Source organism: Miscanthus floridulus, chromosome 5 (genome assembly GCF_019320115.1).
Source record: "Miscanthus floridulus cultivar M001 chromosome 5, ASM1932011v1, whole genome shotgun sequence".
NCBI classification, from domain to species: Eukaryota; Viridiplantae; Streptophyta; class Magnoliopsida; order Poales; family Poaceae; genus Miscanthus; species Miscanthus floridulus.
In genome coordinates this window covers 103678800-103698438 of record NC_089584.1, presented here as the reverse complement: position 1 = coordinate 103698438, position 19639 = coordinate 103678800, and the positions used below count along the sequence as shown (strand labels likewise).

The following is a 19639-nucleotide window of genomic DNA, read 5'->3' as shown; positions in this document are numbered from 1 at the left end:
TTGTATTCTTTCCACGGCCTTTTTTTATAAACGGTGATAACTTTAAAGGCTAAAATTCGTTTTCATTGTTGATTGTCTGTTGTACAATGCACTCTGTTCAACCCCTCGAAAAATATTATCCCTTAGATTTTGAGAGTTGCACCATCTAACTTGACATTTTTTTGTTTATAAAAGTTGTGCTTTGTTGGTTCTCTGGAAAAGTTTGCATGACTTTTAAAACAGTTAGGTAATCCATTTCGTCATGATTATTATCTGGGCCCGGCCGTTCCCATGCTCAATTCAAGCCCAGCCCCAGCTCAGGCCGCTGTTTTTTTTTTTTTTTTTTGCGACGAAAGAAGAATTATATTAGATAATAGCCAGATATATCAATATGTTACAAGTACTCTGGATTACATAAATATCCAGAAACTGATTTTTATCTAAATTGTACACAAGCTGTGAGTAGCTCCAGATCTTTTTTTTTTAACTTGGCTTCATTGATTAAGTAGAAACATTATAATCAAGTTGCAGGCATTGCTGCAGGAAGCTAGGAGCACTAAGAGCATCTCCAAGAGTTTGTCAAATTTTACTTGGCAAATCTTGTGATTTGCCAACTCCCAAAATTATATGCCAAGTAAAAAAACAATCTATCTTCAAGAGTTTGGCATTTTTAACTTGGTCAAATAAAAAAACCCGTTAACAAAACGAAGAGACCCGCTAAGCGAACGAAGAGCCCCGCTAAGCGAACGAAGAGCCCCGCTAAGCGAACGAAGAGCTCCGCGAAGAAAAGAAGAGCCCCGGATGCCAAGCCGTATACGCGCGCGTATATTTGGGCGCGGAGGGAAGATTTGCCAAGTTGCTATTGATGCCAAGTTGTTTTGCCAAACTGTTGGAGGCTATTTTTTCTTGTTTTGCCAAAATTATATGGATGCCAAGTTGAGATAGCAAACTCTTGGAGATGCTCTCCAAACAAAGTTATGCTTATAATCAAGAGCTTGCTTAGCGCAAAGATGAGCTGCAAAATTCACTACTCTTTTTGTGAAGACAACTCTAAAACTAGTGAAAGCTGAGGCAAGCGCCGCAACTTCATCCTTGATCACTCCAACTTTGGATCGATGCTTGTCCCTGTCGCGCCAGAGGGAAACTAGAACCAGTGAGTCAGTCTCCATGATGATGTGTTCCCTCGTTCCGGCCGGAATCAGCCGAACACCATCACGTAACGCCTCGACCTCCGCCAGCAAGGCCGAGCCCACCAAGTCAATCCATCGTGCCGAGGCCATGCGTAGATTGCCGTCACTGTCCCGCAGCACTGCCCCCGTTGCGCCCGATTCAACACACGGGAGGAAAAGCCCCATCTGTATTAACCTTCACAGTTCCATGATCCGGTGGTTGCCATTTTACCGCTTGCTCCGCGTTGATCTTCCCCGAAGGGCAATCCGCTACAAGCTGAAAACAGGCCTCCACTGCCCAGTCTATTGCAGATCGTGGATCAATCAGCATCTTCCCATGTTTTCGGTCGTTCCTGCTAGTCCATATTGACCACATCCCACAAAGAATTACTCTTCTACCTTCCTCCAACTAACCAAACATGTACGATGCTTTGCAGTATGGATGACCGCACAAATAAATACTCGGTAAAAGGTGGCCTGAGGACAGATGTCCAACGAACGACGACCAACATTCATGTAGGCGGAGTTAGTCTTTCTTCTTCTTCTTCTTTCTGCCACTGAAAAATGAGGAAGACTGATCGGAAAATTATTCTGCCTAGTCATTCATCGTGGCCAGATCTAACCACGACAAAACGAAGAAGAGTTCAGAGAAAATTATTCCATGGCGGAAACATCATCTCCACCTTGATGTCGCCGTCTAGAAAGAAAGGTCTCCATGTCAGTAAGACGGTGAAGTTGCTGATGCCGTAGTTGTCGCCCTCATCTTCAACAGAGCCGCCATGGAAAAAACGATTCCACCCTTCCCCTTCATCGTCGCCGGAGAGGAGGAGGAGATAAATCCCCAATCCCAACATATTTGGCATGTAGAAACTCTAACCTTAAGAACTCGATCTATTAGAAAAACTTATAAAAAAAGATGGATCCTCACTCCCTCTGGCCTCCGGCAAGATGTCGGAGGGGAAGGGAGGGGGACCGGCGGAGGTGGAAGGTGGCGGCGACGCTTAGGTCAAGACGTGTGAGAGAATTAACACCGGGGGTCACCATCACTCGGGCACAACTCAGGTTGATGTTCGTGGATCCTATCTAGTTGCCTCGTGTGTTGCTCGCTTTTCTTTGTTTCAGATTTAAGACGTGTGGCTACTCTCATAGCGTCGTGGACGGCGGCGGCAGCACAAGCACAACCCAGTGAGCGAGCCCAGTCCCCTGCGGCTGCGAGGGGTGCTAGCGTCTACCCATCGGACGGTAACAACCATCCGACCCCTTTCCCGTCCACCCGGCCAGCAACGCGCAATAATTTTCGCGGGACATGCAGAACGCACGCGCCAGCCGGCCCAATTGCGTAGTGATACGGCCCACAAACACCCACTTCAGGCTGGCTGCATGCAGAAAAATCCAAAATAGATGACATCGGCACATATATATAATGCTTTTTAAAGTAAAAAAAATCATAACTGCTAAACCAAGTGTCCAATTAAAATCCGATTGCACCATCGTATTCCTTGCAATAAATCCTTTAAAACAAGATCTCACATGGATATATTTAGATAAAAATTTATTAACGAACATTTATGTCATTAAGATAGAACATTTTCTTTTATCGACTAGAGACAATGTTCTAGGTTCAGAGAACAATGTTTCGTCTTGGCTGAAACTGGCTGAAAACACTGTTCTGGCTGAATTGTAGTGAGAGAAAAATAATGTTTCGGCTGAAAAAACAAGCCGAACAAGCCGGTTTCTGGGTAAGCCGAATGGGGCCTTTTGTAAGAAAGATGTTCTCAGTTTAGAAGAACAATCTAGTTTTAGATTCATGGAAATGGTATTATAATATACATATAAATAAATAAATACATAACACAAATAAAATAATAATAAATTCTAGACTATAGAACATCATATGGATTCAAACATCCTAAAATATACTATAGAACATCACATGTATACTAAGTGAACATTACTAAGTACATCATAGAATATCACTAAATACATTATAGAACATCGCATATATATTACGTGAACATCACATGTATACTATATGAACATCACAAAAAACATCGTAAAACATCGCATGTGTACTACATGAACATCACAATACATCATAGAACATCATTGTATACTACGTGAACATTATAAAATACATCATGGAACATCACAAGTATACTAAGAGAACATAAAAAACATCATAGAACATCGCATGTGTACTACACGAACATCACGATCATCATAGAACAGCATTTGTATACTACATGAACATTACAAATTACATCATGGAACATCGTATGTATACTATATGAACATCTTAACATCTTATGGAATACAGAAATAAAAGAGTAAACATGAAAAAAAAATTAGGGTTAAAATAGAAAAAGATAAAAGAAAAAATCTAGAAAATATGAAGACAAAAAAGAGAAAAGGAAAAAGCAAGAAAAACAAAAAAAGAACTAAAAATATAAAAATAAAATAAAGCAAACACAATAATTATTATAATAATAACAGAAAAGAAATAAAATAAATAAAAACATAAAAATGAAAAGAATAATGACAAAGTCACATGAAATGAAAATAAAACAAAAAATAAAAAGTAAATTGAAGCATGGAATGAAAAAATAATAAAAAAAGGAAAGGAAAGAAAAGAAAAGAAAAAAGAAATAAAAGAAAGATAAAAATATTAAAAATGAAAATAATAATAAAAATCACATAAAACAAAAATAAAATAAAATATAGAAAAATAAATGAAGCAAAAAAAAGGAAAAGAAAAGAAAAAGAATAGAAAAGAAAAAGAAAAGAAATGAGAAGAATAAAAAAAAGAGAGAATCTAACGTACCTGGTGCTACGTGGGCCGTCGGAAACGTGGTCCGTTCTCACCAGCGCCGGGGGAATTGGCTTGGCACTGTTTACGGGAATATATTTGGCGCGCTGTCATTCGGTGGAGGCTTCCGGTCCCCTGCGCCCTTCTGTCGTGGACTCGTGGTACTTGGCTACGATACGGCGGCAGCCTGGGGTCTCGCCCCAAGCCTGAGCGCGGACGCGGACGTGGCGGTTACGGCCTCCTCACGGCGGGCGACGTCCGCCGAGAAGAACAAGGCCGCAGTCCCGCAGATCCCACCGCGCGCTGCTGACCGCCAACTGCTTCCGCCCTCTTCCCAGTCTCCACGTCGGCCACGCCGCTACGAGTCTGCTGCCCTGTCTCTGCTCAGGCGGCGCCGCGGCCACGATGCAGCGGCCAGTGAGATCTACTCCAACTGCATTCAGGCTCTGTTTAGTTCTACTCCAAAATATCAAATTTTTCAAGATTCTTCGTCACATTGAATCTTTGGACGCATGCATGAAGCTTTAAATATAAATAAAAAATAAAACTAATTACACAGTTTAGACGAAATTCACGAGACGAATCTTTTAAGCCTAATTAGACTATGATCGAACACTAATTACCAAATAACAACGAAAGTGCTACAGTAGCATTTCGCCAAAAAATTTGCCATCTAAACGGTACCTCAGTTTAAATCTTACTTGTCCTGTTGGTCCACTGCCACTAGGCAGGACAATTTAACTAGGTTTATGATAAAAAATATATTCTATAGTTATTGTGATGATACTTATCATATATAATATAATACAATATTTTTTTATAGATTTGGTCCAAGTTGAGATTGATTAACTTTTTTGGATCAGAGTGAGTAGTCTTCATGACAGTTATTTTATGACTAATCTAAGGCTGGAAATTGAGCTAAGTGATCTGTTCTCTCTTCTTATTTAAAACATTAACATGTTAATGCAAATGTTTATATGAATCATATTAATTGTATATGTTTGTGACTGACGACATCAGTAAACTTTCTGTAACGTTCTTGTGAACGATTTTGTTAGTCTAAGAGCAACTCTAGCAAAAGCCCTTAAATCAGGGCTCTTAACTTTTTGAGTGCTCCTCTTATTTTCGAGGGTTTGACTTTTTGCATCTGCTCCAGCAACAACTTTCAAATCAGAGCTCTCAAATCATTTTTAATAGACATTGAGATAAGGGATCAACTTGTCATTTTCTGCTCTTCCCATCCTCAATCTCATCCAAATCAGATGACCGAAGGTACAGTCGCCTGCTGGGTCCGCTCCCGTAGGGGCTCGCCGGGGGAGCCGCTCGCTGCAGGCTCAGGGGGTAGAAGCTCATCGCGGGCTCACTGGGGGAGGGGGAGTCAGGGACGGGTGCCGCCAGCTGATGAGTAGGCCTCGCCAAGTAGCGGCATAGGGGAGTCGCGCCGACAGCCAAGGATCACGCGGTTCTGCAAGCGCGCATGAGGGGAAACTACCGCAACCATCATTTTAGGGCTAGCACGCCCCTAGGAATGAGGAGGGGGAGGCGGATTGGAGGATCCTCTCAAATTTGAGAGTTAGTAGGGGTTTTGTTGGAGTTCATCTTTTTTTTTCCTCTGAGGACAAGTGCATTGATGTTGTTTCATACAATGCCACGTAATTATAAGGTTATTAAACAATCAACTCATACAACATGTTATCTTTTAAGTTGTCTTGTAGTAATTTAATTATCTTTAATTTGTGCAATCAACAAAAGGAAAGTTTGTGAATTGTGAGTTGCTTGAAAACACTAAACGTTCAATGATGAAATAGTTGTATCCGTAGTCCTAAATTTTTGTTCATGAGGTGATTGTTTCAACGAGACAACCGCATCTTTCTCTCGCCTTTCTCCCTCTCCTATGTGGCATTGCATGACACGGTCTTTGAGACTACTAATATATAGCAATGTACCTGTTCTGAGCTCTTAAAAGTAAGATGAGGGCTTAAGTAATCACACGCTGGAGTTCTCTGGCCCAATGTTGAGGCCAGCGGTGTGCCGCTGTGTATGGGCAATAATGGTGTAAATAATTGTGATCTATGCCTAATCAAAGAGTAACCATGTACAACGCCGCCGACTAGCCTGGCTTCGTTTGGAGTGTGGAAGGGGGAGCGGGCTGGCGGCCAGCGAAGTTTCCCTTTGCAGTTGCAAGCCAGCGGGGCCAGAAGGTCAGTGAGCGTCGCCCGCTGCTGCAGTTTTGTCGTGCCCTGGCCCCTACTATGGAATAACGGAACCAGGCACCGGTGGGCCCAGTCTCCGGTGCCTTTGTTCCCATGTTGACCGCGCCATCGCATCAAACTGACTCACCCCAATCACCCCCATCTCCGGTCTCCCGGCCAGGTGGGCCTCGGCCTCTCCGACTCTTCGTTCTTTCGCCTGCAACCCATCTCGGAAGTCGGAACCCTCCTCCCCCCGCCTTCAGTTTGATCCAGGAGGAAGGGAACGGGGAGCCGGCCGCCATGGTGAAGGACAGCGCGTACTACGACGTCCTGGAGATCAGCACTGACGCCTCCGTGGCCCAGATCAAGAAGGCCTATTACCTCAAGGTGCGTGCGTGGCTATCCCCCTCCCGGCCTCCCTTGATCAACGACGACGGTGGTTATTTTCGCGCAGACTGTTCCGGTTTCGTGATTTGAATCTGTTGGCCTTGTTTCGGGTTTCTGAAGGCCAAGCTGGTGCACCCGGACAAGAATCCGGGCAACCCTGATGCCGCGCGCAAGTTTCAGGTACATATTCATGTTCTGCTCTATCTACTACTTCCTGCGGATTTTGCTAGTTGCATTTTGGGTGCGGCAGAGGGATAAGAGTGGAATGGCTGTAGAATTTCCTATGTCCACTGGCAGATATAGCACTGGGGGTCAAAAACTCAAAACCCACAAAGATGGTCACCGTGCAATTGTGTTTTGCTTCTGATTGCATCCTATTTGGCCAGAGAACTCGCATCGGTGTTGCAATAGTGTGCAAAAGCTAAACTGTAAACACGACATTGTCATAAACTTAGTTGTGTACAGGAATGATTTTCTCGTATCTCTTATTGCAAAATCTGAATCAGTTGTCCTGTAGATGGTTACCTTGCTACGAACACTGATTTGAATTGGTTGGTTACCTCTTACAAGGAACTAGGCGAAGCCTATCAGGTCCTAAGTGATCCGGTGAAAAAGGAGTCTTACGATAAGTATGGAAAGGAAGGACTTCCGCAGTAAGTTCTGAATTTATTTAAGCCTATCCTATCTTCAAACGCTAGTTTCTGAAACATAGGATGCCACAGATGCTCTGAGCTTTATTTTGGATGTTAGTACATTTACGTGATAGTAGCTACCATATCACTGATAGTTAGTCACTAAAATTCTTGCAATGATATTCCAGAGATAATATGATTGATCCAACCGCTGTCTTTGGAATGCTTTTCGGGAGCGACTATTTCGAAGATTATGTTGGCCAACTTGCGCTAGCATCTGTTGCCTCAGTAGAGATTGAGGAAGAATCAACCGCACCTGAGGCAAGGACAAGGATTCAAGAGAAGATAAAGGTACGCTGCTCCTGTAATAAGTTTTACTAACACCAATCTCCTCAGGCTCTAAATTTACCTACACCCCGGTGGGACAGACCACCCCATGGTTTTGCTTTAATAAGGGTCTAAATAACTTCATGGTCTAGAAAAATCTCCTCAGGCTTGGTAGTTGATGTTCTAAGTGTAGACCTTTATAATCTCATTGGTTTCAGGACGTGCAAACCGAAAGAGAGCAAATACTTACTCAAAGCCTAAAGCATCGGCTGCAACCATATGTTGATGGGAAGCAAGATGAGTTTGGTGATTGGGCAAATGCAGAAGCTCAGCGTTTGTCTCAAGCTGGTAAGGTCTAAGAACCTCACTTTTCATCTCCATATTCAGTCATTTACTCGCTAGTAGTATAGGTTCAGCTTTGCTGCTACACAGAGCCACTTCTTAATGCTATTTTCATGATGAGTGTAAACTGTTGAATTTCATTTCTTCATACCTCTGTTGCATTTAAAATACTTATACCTCCAGATTCTGCAACTATCGTAATGTGGCATCCATAAGGTTCATTTGTGTCCTTTATTTAGGTTTGAACAGTATAAATATTTTATTTACTGATGTTTTATGTGTGGTTTACTTATATAAATCTTTTTTCAGCTTTTGGTGAGGCTATGCTTCACACTATTGGCTACATCTATGTTCGGCAAGCAGCAAGAGAACTTGGAAAAAGCAAACTGTATATGGGTGTACCTTTCATTGCTGAGTGGGTAAGGGACAAGGGCCATCACGTAAAATCACAGGTTAATGCTGCTGCAGGTAAAGCTGAGGACAATAAGTCAATAACTACCCCCCTTTTTTTTAATTAACGATGGCCCGATTCTTCAGTGACTTATATCCTCCTATTATAGGTGCAATTTCTCTGATACAGCTACAAGAAGGGATAAAAAAGATTGAAGAGGGTGACAACAAGGAAGAGCAGCTTATTAAGAGTATCGAAGAAAAAAAGGATGCGATGCTCAATTCTTTATGGAAAATTAATGTGGTCGATATTGAGGCAACGCTTTCACGGGTCTGCCAAGAAGTAAGCACTTAATTGCTTCGTTTAAATTTATCATGCATGTATATTTATATCTTCTTTAATATGAATATTCAATTAGGAAAATGAAGTCTGGCACTCCATGTTTAATTTCTGTTTTCACCCTTTTCTCCAGGTTTTGAGAGAAAATGATATTCCCAGAGACATACTGAAGTTGAGGGCAAGAGGACTGAAAAAGCTAGGGACGATATTTCAAGTAAGTTTTCTTTTAGTCTTTGAGTAATCCAGTTACTTTGTCAGGGGCAGAGACGATTTGATGAAAGCCTAAGGACAAGCATACATTAATCTTTCATCTCTTATGTGCATATCATTATATTACCATCTCTATGGCTCATCAGGAATGAAGTATGCTACATCATTTTGTTTGAGTAAATTGCATTATAAACACCAAATATTGAATCCGGTGTCAATGTATTGTCAGTGCTAAAATCAAATACTCTAATACAGAATCCTTTCTCGCTGAAGTTATTCTATGCACCCACTTTCAGGGCTCTTTGAAATGAGGCATAATTTGTTGTCACACTACCTATTCATCATGCAAATTAATTTGGACCACGTTCATTTTTTTACCAATTAGGTATTAGGTATGAAAGCTATTTTTATTGACAATATTGCAGCAATTTCATAAACTCCAGAACAAATTTAGACATAATTTTTTGCCTTTGTTTGCTGAATGTACCACTAGTGTCAGAAAAAACACATCTAGAAACTCTTGAAAGGTCCTTCAGCTCCCTCTTGCTGGGGCATCAGCCTTTTGTTGATTTTAATTTTTGAAATTAACTTGCATGTTTCAGTCTGTTGTTTTTCTCTCCTTCACCTTGCCGGCCGCTATCCGAACTGCCGAGATGTTTAAATTAACTTACATGCTTCTAATGTTCAGTCTGCCTTTATTAGACTAGATGCTTGCTGCTTTCACTTATCAGTTGTTCTTGTTTGTATCCCTTAACTGTGAGTGCTACTTCAATCGTGAGTAATTTCATGTCATTCCAGTTTAACCAGGTAACGAAGTTGTAATGAGTAATTTATCCGTCGTGAAATCAGGGCGCAAAATCAAACTACCGTCGTGAAAACAGCCTGCGTTTTGAAGATGCTGCTGCAGAAGCCACACCGTCGCACTGAGGATGGTGGACAAATCTGGATACGATATCATATACTGCGTCAGCGTCACCGACTTACCGAGACTGAGCCCGAAAGCCGACCACTGTGGAATGAGACAACAATGCTGTTTCCAAAGATTTTTGTACGGTATAACCGCAAGGTATTGCTACCTTGTCAATATCATGCCATACTGTATCGCTGTCCTGCACTGCAAATAGTATTGTTTTGGACGAAAAATAGTAAATATTTGGAGTCACAATGTGATGCATAATGATTTAAGCGCATGCTCATCGACTTTGGATGTCATTTACGATCTGACTCAGATCCTGATGTATCTTTAAAAAATGGGAATAAAGTAAAAGAGTGAAAAAGTTCTAAACACTTAGATTTTAGAATGAGATACTGCAATCTAATTGTCTATATAAACCCTACTATTTAGAAATCTAAAAAAAAATTCAAAAATCAAATATCCTTTATTTTTGTTCAAAATATAGACTTAATTTTTTTTATATAGAATCATTATTAAAACGGAAAGAGTAGCGCTCAGATGTTTCGACGGTTGCGCGCGTCCGGACGTCCGCGCATGCTCCGCCCTGGTCTCTCGATTCGCGCGCCGTCGACGACAGCTCTGCTTTCCCGTGCCCGTGTTCAGACCGCTCCATTCCGCTTCGCTACCCACGTCGTCCGGATGGCTCGGCCCCATCTCTTCCACATCGGCGCCTCGCCCGTCTCTTCCACACCGCTTCGCGCCCACCTCTTCCATGCCGCTTGGATGACTCCCCTGCCTCTTCCACACCGACTCTACGCGGCCTGCGCCTCCTCCCCACATCGACGCCGCCATGGCTATGAAACAATTGCAATATATATCCGAAAAAAGATGAAACATTAGAACATATATTTTCAACATATACAACATATAGATAAAACACTTGCAACATGCGTCTGAAACAGATGAAATATTTTGAACAAACTCTTGCAACATACGTGTATACCTATTGCAACATGTGCAACATCCAAAAACTATCACTGCAACATTCATATAAAACATTCATATAAAACACATGCGTTTTGTAACATACGAAAGGCTGGGGCCGGTTAATTCTAGGCGTCGGGGGTGGGAGCCAGCTGCGCGCAAACACCACCATTGTCACCGCCAGTAGCACCAGCCTTGGATCAGCCGAGTAGGCTGTGCGCACGACGAGTGGGAACAGGCTGCGCCTGCGACGGGAGGGAGGGAGCGAGGCGGAGTGCGGCGGGGGTGCACGACGCAGACGTTCGGTGTGCAGCGCAGATAAGCGACGCGGGTGGGTCGGTGTACTGGACGGATACCCGTGGGCAGTGGCGGAGCTTGCATGAATGTGTAGGGGGCTAATTCAAAGCTACCCTGCTACAGTGATTACCGATAGTAGTATAGATCATTGGAATTCTGTGAAAAATCTTTGTTTTTTTCAAGTTCTATCTATATAGATTGCAATGAACAATGGGAAATCTGTCAAAAAAGAATGAACAATGTGCGAATTTACATACTTGTAAGCTGTGATTCACTCATCAGCAACAACAAGCATGCTACGAGAGAGGCAGGAATTAATTACATACATGCAGCAACATACAAACCTTCGGAGTGATACAGCCGAAGAAGGGGGGCCAGGATCCAGTTTGGCCTCCGTCCGTGCCCGTGGGCGTATCATTATCGTTATTAAAAATATGAGACTGAAACCAGAAATGGCACTGGACTTGATAACGTACTCCTACTCGGCTACTCCCTTTCATTCGCCTTCGCCTGGAACGTTCAGAGCGAACCAACATGGCACGCCCGTGACACGCGCCGTTCTCTCGTCATGCGTTGCCTCCCTATGTGGCTGCATGCGTGCGCGCGTGTCCTCCTGCGCATGCCATCCCTATCACCCTGTTCCCGTTACATATACTAGACACGAGCGCATTGGTTTCGCCTCCATTCCCATCCGCTACAGCTACCAGCAGAGAACAGTCACCGGCACGCAGACGCTCAGCAAGCCAAGAGGGCATTGTCGCTCAGCAAGAGGGGGCAAACAATGGCGGAGTACCAGGGGGAGTACGGGCACCCGTACCCGCGCGTCGACCAGTACGGCAACCCCGTGCCGCCGGTGGACCAGTACGGCAACCCAGTCCCGAGGGAGCCACCAGCGTCCGGTTTGGGCAGCACCGCTGAACCCCCCCCCCCCCCCCCCCCTACAGCGCTGGCGACACTGTCGCGGTGCACGTGACGGCGCTCGCGTACGAGGGCATGGTTGGTGGCGCCGTGGGAGGCGCCCAACTCCAGCCGACCAGGGAGGAGCACACGTTTGTCCCGGGCGCGCAGCTCCAGCCGACCAAGGAAGAGCACACGACGACACTCGGCGAGAAGCTGAGGCGCTCCGGCAGCTCCAGCTCCAGCTCGGTAATAATAGCATGCTGTACTTGTTAGCCATCGAGCATTTTTTCATGGGCTGCAGATTATTGTTGGTGGCGTTCTGACTGATGTCATTTGACGACGGCAGTCCTCCGAGGACGACGGGCAAGGTGGGCGCCGGAAGAAGAAGAGCATCATGTTAGATTTAGAGTTCTTAGGTATGTTCATCGGATCGGGATTCTTAGCACAGTAATAGATCATTCGGATTTTACAGAGAGAGATTGAGAGATAGGTGATAAGTAGCAAACCGTCAAACGCCGTAGTTGTTGAAGCTCCGGCCGGGGTTTCGTTGACGGACGCCATCTGTGCGCCGGCAGCGACGGTCGGTGGAGAGTGAGTCGGCGCTGTGGCGTCCTCGGCGGCGATGTGAACGTCGGGTGGCATTGCCGGCGTCGGTGGCACTTCCCGTCGCTGGCAGCGCCCCTGCTTTCGATCGGGTCTAGGGTTTAGGATGTCGGTGGGGTGACTGGCGGCGCGGTAAACCTCGTGTCGCGAGCCCTGGCCCCCACCTTCCTTTATAGCGCTGTGCGACGGGGGCCCACCAACCATGTAGGGTTGGGCGCCCCCGATCAGGGTGCGAGGACAAGGCCCAGTTAGGCCGTTGGGCCTAACTGGTGGGAGATAATACTAACATTCTTCCCCTTGATCTCTCATCTATTCTTCGTTCTTTAATTTCATACTCAAAACTTTTAATTCATATTTTTCTTGCTTCTATCCTATTTCATCACAGATTAGTGCATAGAACTGTCCCATCGTCACAGCAATTAGTGCCGTTAGACTAACAGCCACAATACAATTCTCCGTTTTGAAATGTAAACTTTCTTTGGGCCCTTCGTATGTTTGGGAATCATAGGCTTTCCCTTAAACCCATGCCGGCTACGTGTTCTCTGAACACGTTGGGTGGTAAGCCCTTTGTGAGCGGATCCGCGAGCATTTTCTCTGTACTTATATGCTCAAGATTTATTATATGATCCCGAACTTTATCTTTCACAACATAGTACTTTATGTCAATGTGTTTGGCAGCACCACTTGACCTATTGTTGTGAGCGTACTGTACCGCTAGATTGTTATCACAATACAATCGTAGTGGTTCATTTATATCATCAATCACTTTCAATATGGGTATGAATTTCTTCAGCCAGTTCACCTGCCCCGTTGCCTCATAGCATGCTACAAACTCGGCATACATTGTCGAGGATGTAGTTACGGTTTGTTTGGAGCTTTTTCACGATATAGCCCCTCCTACGAGAGTAAATACATATCCTGACGTGGATTTTCTTTCGTCTCCCGCATAATCAGAATCTGAATACCCCTCTATCTGCAGGGAATCAGATCTTCTATACGTAAGTATGAGGCCTTTCGTACCCTGCAAATAACGCAGGACTTTCTTCACTAATTTCCAATGTTCAATTCCTGGATTCTTTTGATATCTGCCAAGTAACCCGGTAACAAAAGCTAAGTCAGGGCGTGTACACACTTGAGCATATTGTAAACTTCTAACAGCTGAAGCATACGGTACCGCTTTCATTCGGTCAATTTCATATTGGTTCTTGGGACACTGATGTTCCCCAAATCTATCGCCCTTGACTATAAGAGCAGGTGAAGGACTGCACGCATGCATACTAAATTTCTTCAGGACCTTTTCTATGTATGCCTTTTGCGATAATCCTAGAACCCCTTTTCTCCTATCTCGGTGAATCTCTATTCCTAAAACGAACGAGGCATCACCGAGATCTTTCATATCAAAGTTCGAGGACAAGAATTTCTTCGTTTCCATTAGTAGATTGATATCACTGCTAGCAAGCAAGATATCATCCACATACAAAATTAGGAATATGTACTTTCCATTCCTGAACTTTGCATAAACGCAATTGTCCTCAACATTTTCTTCAAACCCAAAAACTTTTATCGTTCTATCAAATTTCAAATACTACTGTCTTGAAGCTTGCTTCAATCCGTAAATTGATTTCTTTAGACGGCATCCCATATTTTCCTTTTCTTTTACGACAAAACCTTTCGGTTGTGCCATATAAACATTTTCTTCCAAATCCTCATTTAGGAAAGCCGTCTTTACATCCATTTGATGTAACTCCAAGTCATAGTGGGCTACAAGTGCCATTATAATTCTGAAGGAATCTTTACATGAGACTGGAGAAAACGTCTCATTGTAATCAATCCCTTCTCTTTGCGTGAAGCCTTTCGCCACGAGTCGCGCTTTAAATCTTTCTATATTCCCTTGGGAGTCATATTTCGTTTTGTAGACCCATTTACAACCTACTGTTTTGGCTCTTTTAGGAATATTTTCTAAGTCCCAAACTTTATTGGTACTCATTGATTTCAATTCATCTTCCATGGCCTTAAGCCACTTTGATGAGTGGTCGCTTCTCATGGCTTCTTCAAATGAGGTGGGATCGTCCCCCATCTGACATTCTTCAGTTTCATAAACTTCATAGTCATCAGTAATAGCTGATCTTCTTATTCTTTGAGACCTTCTAGGTGCCTCCGGCACTTGTTCCACATTGGGCTGTTGTAGTTCTTCCTCATGTGCAACATTTGGTTCTATAGTTTCCTCAAGGATAGGTTCCTCAAGGACAGGTTCCTCATGTTCATTCATTGTCGCCACAGGAGAGCTTGCAACAGGTGTTGGCACTACAGTGTCCTGCACTGTCGGTGCAACAGCAGCAGGTAGCGTGAAGAATGGTTCTTCAACCATCAGAGTGGGTACATGTACCCGCTTCTCCTGTAGGCTGATTTCTCGTGCTACCACGCTCCCCCTGATCATGTTATCCTCCAAGAACACAGCGTGTCTCTACAATCTTCGTATATCTGTCAGGACAAAAGAAGCGATATCCTTTCGATCTTTCTAGATAGCCAATAAAATGGCAGCTGACTGTCTTGGAGTCTAACTTTCCTATGTTCGGGTTAAACACTTTTGCCTCAGCTGGACAGCCCCACACACGCAAAATGGTTAAGTAAGGGTTCCCTTCCTGTCCATAATTCATACGGTGTTTTAGGCACCGATTTACTTAGTACTCAATTAAGTATGTGAATGGCGGTTTTCAGTGCCTCCATCCATAAACTAATCGGTAATGTAGAGTAACTCATCATGCTTCTTACCATGTCCATTAAGGTACGGTTACGTCTTTCAGCCACTCAATTCTGTTGAGGCTCCCCCGGTGTGGAGTACTGAGCAACTATGCCATTTTCCTGTAGGAACCTTGCAAATGGTCCAGGAATTTGGCCATATGGGGTATGTCGCCCATAGTACTCTCCACCTCGGTCTGATCGTACTATCTTTATTTTCTTATTGTGCTGGTTTTCAACTTCAGCTTTAAATATTTTGAATTTATCCAATGCTTCCGATCTTTCTTTAATTGGATAAATATTGCCATAACGAGAGTAGTCGTCTGTGAATGTTATAAACGAGTCATAACCATCCACACTTTTCACAGGAAAAGGACCACATATATCTGTGTGGATTATTTCTAAAATTCCTGTGCTTCGTTTGGCATCTTTCTTAATTTTCTTGACATACTTTCCTTTGATGCAATCAATACATTGCTCTAAATCTGAAAATTCTAAGTGCGGAAGAATTGATTCCTTAACCAATCGTTCCATTCTCCCCCTCGAAATATGGCCCAAGCGACAATGCCATAATTTCGAAGAGACAGTATCAATTCTCTTCCGCTTCTTAGTTACATCCGTAGATGGGGAATCATTCACATTCTTATCACATACATTGTTCGCATTCTCAGCAAGAGATAATAAATAAAGCTTGTCTTATCGGAAGGCAAGACCAACACATTTATTATTAACCAGTATCTTACACTTGCCATCACCAAAATGGCAATCAATTCCATCATCATCAAGTTTCGAAACACTTATTAAATTTCTACGCAAGGAGGGAACATAAAGTACTTCTTTAAGTCTAAGTACAAAAACCATTATTCAATTCTAAAGAAAAATCTCCAATGGCTTCAACATTGGCTTGCAGTCCATTTGCAACTTTAATCGTTCTTTCTCCTCTTTGCAAGGTTCTCGTCCCACTTAACCCCTGTAAAGAATTTGCAACATGAGTAGTTGCTCCTGAATCAACCCACCAAGTGGATTTATCATAACATAAATACAGAGATTCATCTACAAATGTAATAAATTCATCACCTTTCTTTAGCAGAGATTTCAGGAAGTCTGGACAATCCCTCTTGTAGTGTCCCTTCTTGAAGCAGTGCTTGCACTGATCTTTTTCAGCTCCACCATACTGCTGATTCTCAGAATCCTGGGGTTTCTTTCCCTATGAACTGGAGGAAGAGGACTTATCCTACTTAGGTTTCCCTTGTGGTTTAGAATTCTTGCCATTAAAGTTCTTTCTTTTGTTGTCCTTCACAAAATGAGCAGATTCACCTTGTGAGGACTTTATCCTCTCCTCTTCTTGAGCACACATTGAGATGAGTCTTTCTATGCCCCATCTTTCAGGCTGCATATTATAGTTCACAATGAAGGTGTCATATTCTTTCGGTAAAGAAGCAAAAATCAAATGAATTAGGAAATCCTCCTCCTTCAAATTCATTTCTTTTAGCTTAGATGCCGTAGTGTTCATCTTCAAAATGTGCTCTCTTATGCTACCACCAGTGAATTTCTCATTCATAAGCTTCTTAATCAGTGAACTTGCTGTGGCCTTGGTAGACCCAGTAAACTGACTCTTGATTTTCTCAAGATATTCTTTAGCAGTAGCACATTTAGGGATTGAGCCCCTTATCTGTTCTTCAATGGTGGCTTTGGCTACCAACAGGCACTTGCGGTTGGAGAGAGTCCATTGCCTATGTTCAAGGTCATATTTCATTCTTATTTCAGCATGATCACGCTTTCAAGAAGCGAAATCAGCGTCAGATTCATTATCACCTCTCACCGGGTCCTCTGGCTCAGTAGGGCACGGTGAGGTGATGGCAAAATCGACCTCTCCCAACACAAGTTCCAATTCATATTTCTCCCGCCACACACGGTGATTGGTTCCGTTGAGTGTCGGGATGTTGGCAATGTTCACAATGCATTTGCCTCCTGAAATCACACCAGAGTAAGTAAGAAACATTTATACATAAAATTCATGCTTTTAACTCAACGTTGGTCAAATTAAAACTTATAATTCATCCATGCAAAATATTTTACATCACCGTTGGGCAGAAGTAAAATTAATGCACAATTTCTCATGGATCAAAAATTATAATATTTATTATTAACAACGTTGGTCAGAAAATTACAATATCATAATTGCATCAAAATTATCAGAAATTCATTTCTCTTAAAAATTAAACTATCCCGTTGGTTCAAATTTAATCAAAGAGAACAATAATTATCATGCACAGCGGAAACATTAATAATGTTTTCATGTTATTATTTTCTAGAAGCACTAAAAAATTCATTGTTTTCTGGGCAAAATATCATTGGATAAAATTTGCACAGAAAATTGTATTAAAATCATTCAAATTCATCAAAATATGCATTCAAAATTGTTTCTGGAAAATAATAAGAAAAAAATTTCTTGTTCTTCTTTCATTTTTCAGCCCAGCGCGGCTCAAGACGCGCTGAACCGGCTCGGCCCGGCTTGCCTCGCGCGCACAGGCCGCACCCAGGCCGCAACCTGGGCCTGGGCCGGCAAAGCGCCGCGCGCGCCTCCTCCCGCCTGGGCCGGCGAGTTGGCCCAGCGTATCGCGGCCGTTCGTGTCGATCCGATGGCCGAGCGGCTGTTTCGCGCTGATCAAAACGCCGTCGCGGCCGACGCCCTAGAAACCCTAGGCATTCGGCTCTTCCCCTCTCTCTCTCCTCGCTGCTTGCCTCTTCTCAGCCGCAGCAGAGACGGTCACCGCCGAGCAGCCGCGAGCGAGGAAAACCGGAGCAGGCTTTGGCGCCGTCGCTGGCCCCCTCGCCGGCGCGCGTGCTCCCCAACGGGTGAGCACGCCGCCGTCGAGCGGCCTAGCCGCGGCGCTTTCTTGGCCGAGCCCGGGCGCATCGGCTCGGTTTCTTCTCCAGCGCCGGCGAAAAAGCCGGTGCGCTTCTTCTTCTTCTTCCGCGCCGGTGGTAGTTTATCCCCGACGAACGGCGTGTTCTTTCTTTTCTCGTTCTTCCCCGTCCCCTTTCTTCCCCATTCCGACGCACGGGAATTAGGGTTAGGGTTTGGGAATGGGGTTTTTTACTGTGTTCTTTTGGCTTGTTCATCCGAATGGGATTAGGGTTAGGGTTTCAGTGTGCCGCCTCTTGTTCTTTTCCCCTTCCCCTTTCGGATTTGATTTCTTTCTTCTTTCTTTTCTTCTCACTCGTTCACCCGAAAAGGGGATCTAGGGTTAGGGTTCGGTGGAACCCGATTTCCCCGATCCGTGTTTACCTTTTGTGTGATTCGAGATCTAGATGGTAGGGTTCCTTTTCTTTCTTCTCGGATTGAACCGATTAGTGATGGGGTTAGGTCTTAGAGTTCGGTTTTTCTGTTTTCTTTCCCGATCCGCATCATATTGGTTTGATTTCTTGTCGAACCTTGGCTCCGATGCCATTGTTAGATTTAGAGTTCTTAGGTATGTTCATCGGATCGGGATTCTTAGCACAGTAATAGATCATTCGGATTTTACAGAGAGAGATTGAGAGATAGGTGATAAGTGGCAAACCGTCAAACGCCGTAGTTGTTGAAGCTCCGGCCGGGGTTTCGTTGACGGACGCCATCTGCGCGCCGGCAGCGACGGTCGGTGGAGAGTGAGTCGGCGCTGTGGCGTCCTCGGCGGCGATGTGAACGTCGGGTGGCGTTGCCGGCGTCGGTGGCACTTCCCGTCGCTGGCAGCGCCCCTACTTTCGATCGGGTCTAGGGTTTAGGATGTCGGTGGGGTGACTGGCGGCGCGGTAAACCTCGTGTCGCGAGCCCCGGCCCCCACCTTCCTTTATAGCGCTGTGCGACGGGGGCCCACCAACCATGTAGGGTTGGGCGCCCCCGATCAGGGCGCGAGGACAAGGCCCAGTTAGGCCGTTGGGCCTAACTGGTGGGAGATCAATACTAACACATCAAGGAGAAGATAAAGGAGAAGCTCCCAGGCAGCCACAAGCACGAGGAGCAGAAGGCTGGGCACGTGGCGCCGGCGGCAACGACGACGGGGACGCATGCAGCGGGAACGCACGAGAAGAAGGGTTTCATGGAGAAGATCAAGGAGAAGCTGCCGGGAGACCACCACTGAGCGTGAACGTGCACTTCAGTTGAGGACTCGTTGGACTTTTGAGGGGTCCAGAATCGTGTGTCTCATGCACACGTACGTCGCTGTGTATTGTGTACGACATATGTGTCTACGTACCTCCTCCGTTTAGGTTTGGCTCAGACTCAGAGTTATGTTGGGCTCGTGTTTGTGTGTGTAGTCATCGGTATGTTGGCTCTTGCGACCGTCAATTAGTCTTATCTCGTATTATGAACTGAATTTTGCTTGCATTGCACCAAAGCGCCACTTGCCTAAGCAGAGTAATTAGAGGCTGGAAACTTCAGAGGCGTGCAATCTTCGTGACCGCA

General features: G+C 44.3%; 1 protein-coding gene and 1 pseudogene across 2 annotated transcripts; both read left to right on the top strand.

Annotated features, from left to right (window-relative positions):
- Positions 1-6334: 6334 nt before the first annotated feature.
- On the top strand, positions 6335-9997 carry LOC136452847 (chaperone protein dnaJ 10-like). 2 transcript variants are annotated; one of them, XM_066453433.1, is made up of 9 exons: positions 6335-6533; positions 6654-6713; positions 7104-7186; positions 7354-7516; positions 7711-7840; positions 8144-8302; positions 8395-8567; positions 8698-8778; positions 9624-9997. In XM_066453433.1, exons 1-9 carry the CDS (start codon positions 6447-6449, stop codon positions 9699-9701), a joined length of 1014 nt encoding a protein of 337 aa, XP_066309530.1. In that variant the 5' UTR covers positions 6335-6446; the 3' UTR covers positions 9702-9997. The 2 variants fall into 2 exon arrangements, with proteins under 2 accessions (XP_066309530.1, XP_066309531.1); XM_066453434.1 differs by having other exon boundaries at positions 9573-9711.
- A 1734-nt stretch (positions 9998-11731) lies between these two features.
- On the top strand, positions 11732-19639 carry LOC136452846 (dehydrin Rab25-like; annotated as a pseudogene).